At 59.2% G+C, this 3,951-nt stretch overlaps 1 protein-coding gene across 1 annotated transcript in view; it reads left to right on the forward strand.

The window, feature by feature from the left end:
- The first annotated feature begins 183 nt into the window (after positions 1 to 183).
- TRIM8 (tripartite motif containing 8) overlaps positions 184 to 3,951 on the forward strand; it is a 14,676-nt gene continuing 10,908 nt past the window's right edge. The window contains exon 1 of the mRNA XM_007470412.1: positions 184 to 1,049. Within this exon, the coding sequence (XP_007470474.1) occupies positions 480 to 1,049 (570 nt within the window). The 5' untranslated portion in view covers positions 184 to 479. The remainder of the gene's footprint in view (positions 1,050 to 3,951) is intronic.

Below are 3,951 nucleotides of genomic sequence, written 5' to 3' on the forward strand. Positions count from 1 at the left end.
CGCGACGCCGGCGAGCCAGGAGAGAGCCACCATTGCCGCCGCCGTCGCTGGAGGAAGTGTGCGGCTCCCGGGCTCTGTCCGCCTTGGGGCGCGCCCCAATGTCAGCCGCGGGGCCGAGTGCAGGCCGTGGGCCGCCGCTGCCCTAGCCGCGCCGATCGGGAGGCGGCCTCTTATATGGAATTTGGACCCCGGCACTCCCCTCCAGGGCTGGTGCCCCGGCCGCGGCCCTGGCGCAGTCCGCGGTCTCCCGCTAGGCGCTCGGGAGGAGGAGGAGGAGACGCAGCCGGCTGCGCGCGCTGCGTGAGGACCGAGGCTCCCTCCTCTGGGGGGCGGGCGCGCGGAAAGCGCTGGTGACTGAGCGACTCTCGGGGCCGCCGGGGCCCGGAGCTCGGGGCTTGGTGGGCCTGTAGTGGCACCGGACGGACCCCCAGAGTTGGGGAGTTGGGGAGACCTGCCCGGGCCCCCTGCCCGCAGCCGCTATGGCGGAGAATTGGAAGAACTGCTTCGAGGAGGAGCTCATCTGCCCCATCTGCCTGCATGTCTTCGTGGAGCCGGTGCAATTGCCGTGCAAACACAACTTCTGTCGGGGCTGCATTGGCGAGGCGTGGGCCAAGGACAGCGGCCTGGTGCGCTGCCCAGAGTGCAACCAGGCCTACAACCAGAAGCCGGGCCTGGAGAAGAACCTGAAGCTCACCAACATCGTGGAGAAGTTCAACGCCCTGCACGTGGAGAAGCCGCCGGCGGCGCTGCACTGCGTGTTCTGCCGCCGTGGCCCCCCGCTGCCGGCGCAGAAGGTCTGCCTGCGCTGCGAGGCGCCCTGCTGCCAGTCCCACGTGCAGACGCACCTGCAGCAGCCCTCCACCGCCCGCGGGCACCTCCTGGTGGAGGCGGACGACGTGCGGGCCTGGAGCTGCCCGCAACACAACGCCTACCGCCTTTACCACTGCGAGGCCGAGCAGGTGGCCGTGTGCCAGTACTGCTGCTACTACAGCGGTGCGCATCAGGGACACTCGGTGTGCGACGTGGAGATCCGGAGGAATGAGATCCGGGCAAGTACCCTACACACAAACACATGCACAACACACACACACACACACACACACACACACTCTCTCTCTCTCTCCTCTCTCTCTCTCTCTCTCTCTCTCTCTCTCTCTCTCTCTCTCTCTCTCTCTCCCTACCGCCTGGGGATCACCCATCCGGACAGGCTGACTCTTGTGACATCAGGCCAGAGGTTCCCTTACAAACTCCTCTGTAAGTTTGGAGGCAAGGTCCTGGGAAGTAGGATCCCCGATCGGTACTTGATATTCCTGCACCTGTGCTCATAGGGGGCATCTTGTGAGGCATTTATAGAATTGAGGTGTGGGGCTGTCAGGGGTAGAGTTTGGCTGTTGCTTTTCTGTTTTGCGCGCAGCTCCCTCCCCTGGCGTTGTTTCCGTAGGCCCTACGGGAAGTCACTAAAGGGAGTGACCCAGGTCCTGCTTCTCTAGCTGCTGTTTATGTAATGAGTGTCCTGGTGCCGCTGCTGTGGCTGACATGATCCATGATGCTGGCATACCAATGAGGAAGTAAACAAAAGCAGCCATGTTAGTTTCAAGCCCTAGTGGAAACACATTGGGGGGGGCGGGGGGCTGGAGGGGGAGCTTCCGGAGGGAGAGCAGAACTCCTGGTATCTATCTGGCTAAGGCCTGGACAGCCAACAGCATCACCGGACAGCATCTCAGCTATTCGGATTATTCCCCATAGCCCGCTCTCCATGTGTGAGAATCGCTGCCCACTGTGTGCCTGTGCGTATTGCACGCGTCTGCATGAACACACCTTAAAGTATGTCTTCATCACCCTGAGCGCTTTTCTCCCAGCCCAGCCCTCTATCACAGCCCTCCCACATTTGGGGAGGAGAAGTGGAAGATGGAAGAAGAATCCTGTGGGTTTAAGGGTGAGCCGCCTTGCAATCTGGTTTCAGGCAGCTGGCTCCCCTGGGCTGCCGGCTGGGTGATTACGGAACCGCATCCCCTCCCATTGTATACACCCTGTAGCAGCAGCCAATGTCAAAACCGCCTTCCCCCTCAGGCCTCTGGGGCTGGCCTGGCTTTGGAGCTGGACTGAAGCAATACTTCCGTCCCCTTCAGTGGAGGGGGGCTCCTCCTGGGTTCCTCCCAGGTCCCCTGGCTTTCAGGGTTGAGTCATACCAGAAAGAAGGGGTTGGCCTGAGACTGTCTGAGCCATCTCAAGCCCCAGCTTGGGGCCTGGGTGTGATATCATGGGGGTGAGGTTGGGCTTTGGTAGGACTGGGAGTGTTTATGGGTGGGGGCCCCTGGAGGCTAGTCAAGGCCAGTGGGGAGCTTGGTTATGAGGAAGCTCTGAGCTCTGAGCAGGGGACGGTTGTAGATGGGGGCTGTTTTCTGTAGGGGGCCCAGTCAGAATGAGTCACTGTTCAGCAATTAAAAAACATACACATACCACTAACAAAAGGCAGGAGGGTTGCCACAGGCTGAGGGCAGGGATAACAAATAAAATTTGCTGTATAATTAGTTTCTAATCAGATGGGCTAGCTCTGGGGTTTTGTGCCAGGACAGAGCCTCTGGTTTCTTAAAGGAAGTGTGGGTGGGGGATGGAGAGAAGAGCCTCCCCCCACCACCAGGGTTGGAAAAGGCAGAGGCCTAGGGGAACAAATGAGCCCCTAGTGTACTCCGCCCCCCACCCAGGGCAGGCAGAGCCCAGACTTTCCCTAGTATTGGGAAGCTGCTGCTATTAATAAAGATGCAAGGGCTGGGGAGGCTGGGAAAAGTGCAGAGGCAGGAGAAAGGAAGGCTGTCCAGTTCTCTGTCCTGGGATTGACAGTGGAAAATGAAAGGAAGGGAAAGGTGGAGATGGGGCTGAAAGGCACAGAAGAGGGGACAGCAACCAGGGTGATGAGTGAATGTGTGCCTGCACCCAGGGCTTTGCCCTTAGTTGTATCGGAGTGCTCAGGTGTCTTTCGTTTAGGTGGGGGAGAAAACAATTTTACCTGATTTGGTAGTAAGAGGGTGTCTGTAGATGTGGGTCTGTGAGTGTCTTTGAGACTGTCTGCTTTGCCCTCAAATGCACCTGTCTCCTGTCTGTGTAGTTGGGGGATGGGGGGTGGCACACATACGCAGAGTATACCCTGGGGTTCCTACCGGCAGGTCCCTGATCCCCCAGCTCATGGAAGGAACTGGATGGAAACAGGCCCTGAACTTTGTCAGCAGCTCCGTGTGTGTGTGCGCGCGCGCGTCTGCGTGCGTGCGTGCGTGCGTGCGTGTGTGTGTGTGTGTGTGTGTGTGTGTTCTTGTATTCGTTCCTGTGCCTGGTGTGGGCAGGCTCAGAAGTAGTGGGTTGCATCACAGCCAGATGTGCAGTTCTGTGCGCTCAGCATCTGTGCCCCACAGCCTGAGTCTCGTCCCTCTCCAGGCTCCCCTACCCCAGGCCCTCCAGATTCTCTCTGGTGTCCCAGGGCACTGGAGTTGGAAACCCTTCAATGGCCCAGTGCCACTCACTGTGAGTTGGACTTACTGAACGAGTAGGAAGAGGGGCCCCACCCTCAGGGGAGGGGGTGAGCGACGAAGAACCTGAATGGAAGAACCCATTGCACTCCATCCTCTCTAGGCTAGCCATGGGGAGGGTTGTTTTCCTGGGCCTCTTTTCCCTTGTGGGAGGGAGTCTGTCTTAAAGGGCCTCTGCTGGTACCACGGATGAAGGCAACAGAATTATCCCAGATGCAGGAGCAGAAGCATGGAAACCTGGCACATGCCTTAAGATATAGCTCTGCTTCTTGTGCTTCCTCTTCCGTTGTCCCGGGGAGGGGCAGGGGCTGCTGAAATGCCCTACTGGCTAGGAATAGGAAACGCTGATCAATCTCCCCCTGGTGGTCCTCCACACGCATACTCAAAGCACCCACCTGTGCAGCGGCCTAGAGCTGGGGCCCAGCAGGAA

Source organism: Lipotes vexillifer, unplaced genomic scaffold (assembly GCF_000442215.2).
Source record: "Lipotes vexillifer unplaced genomic scaffold, Lipotes_vexillifer_v1.1 scaffold916, whole genome shotgun sequence".
NCBI lineage: Eukaryota > Metazoa > Chordata > Mammalia > Artiodactyla > Lipotidae > Lipotes > Lipotes vexillifer.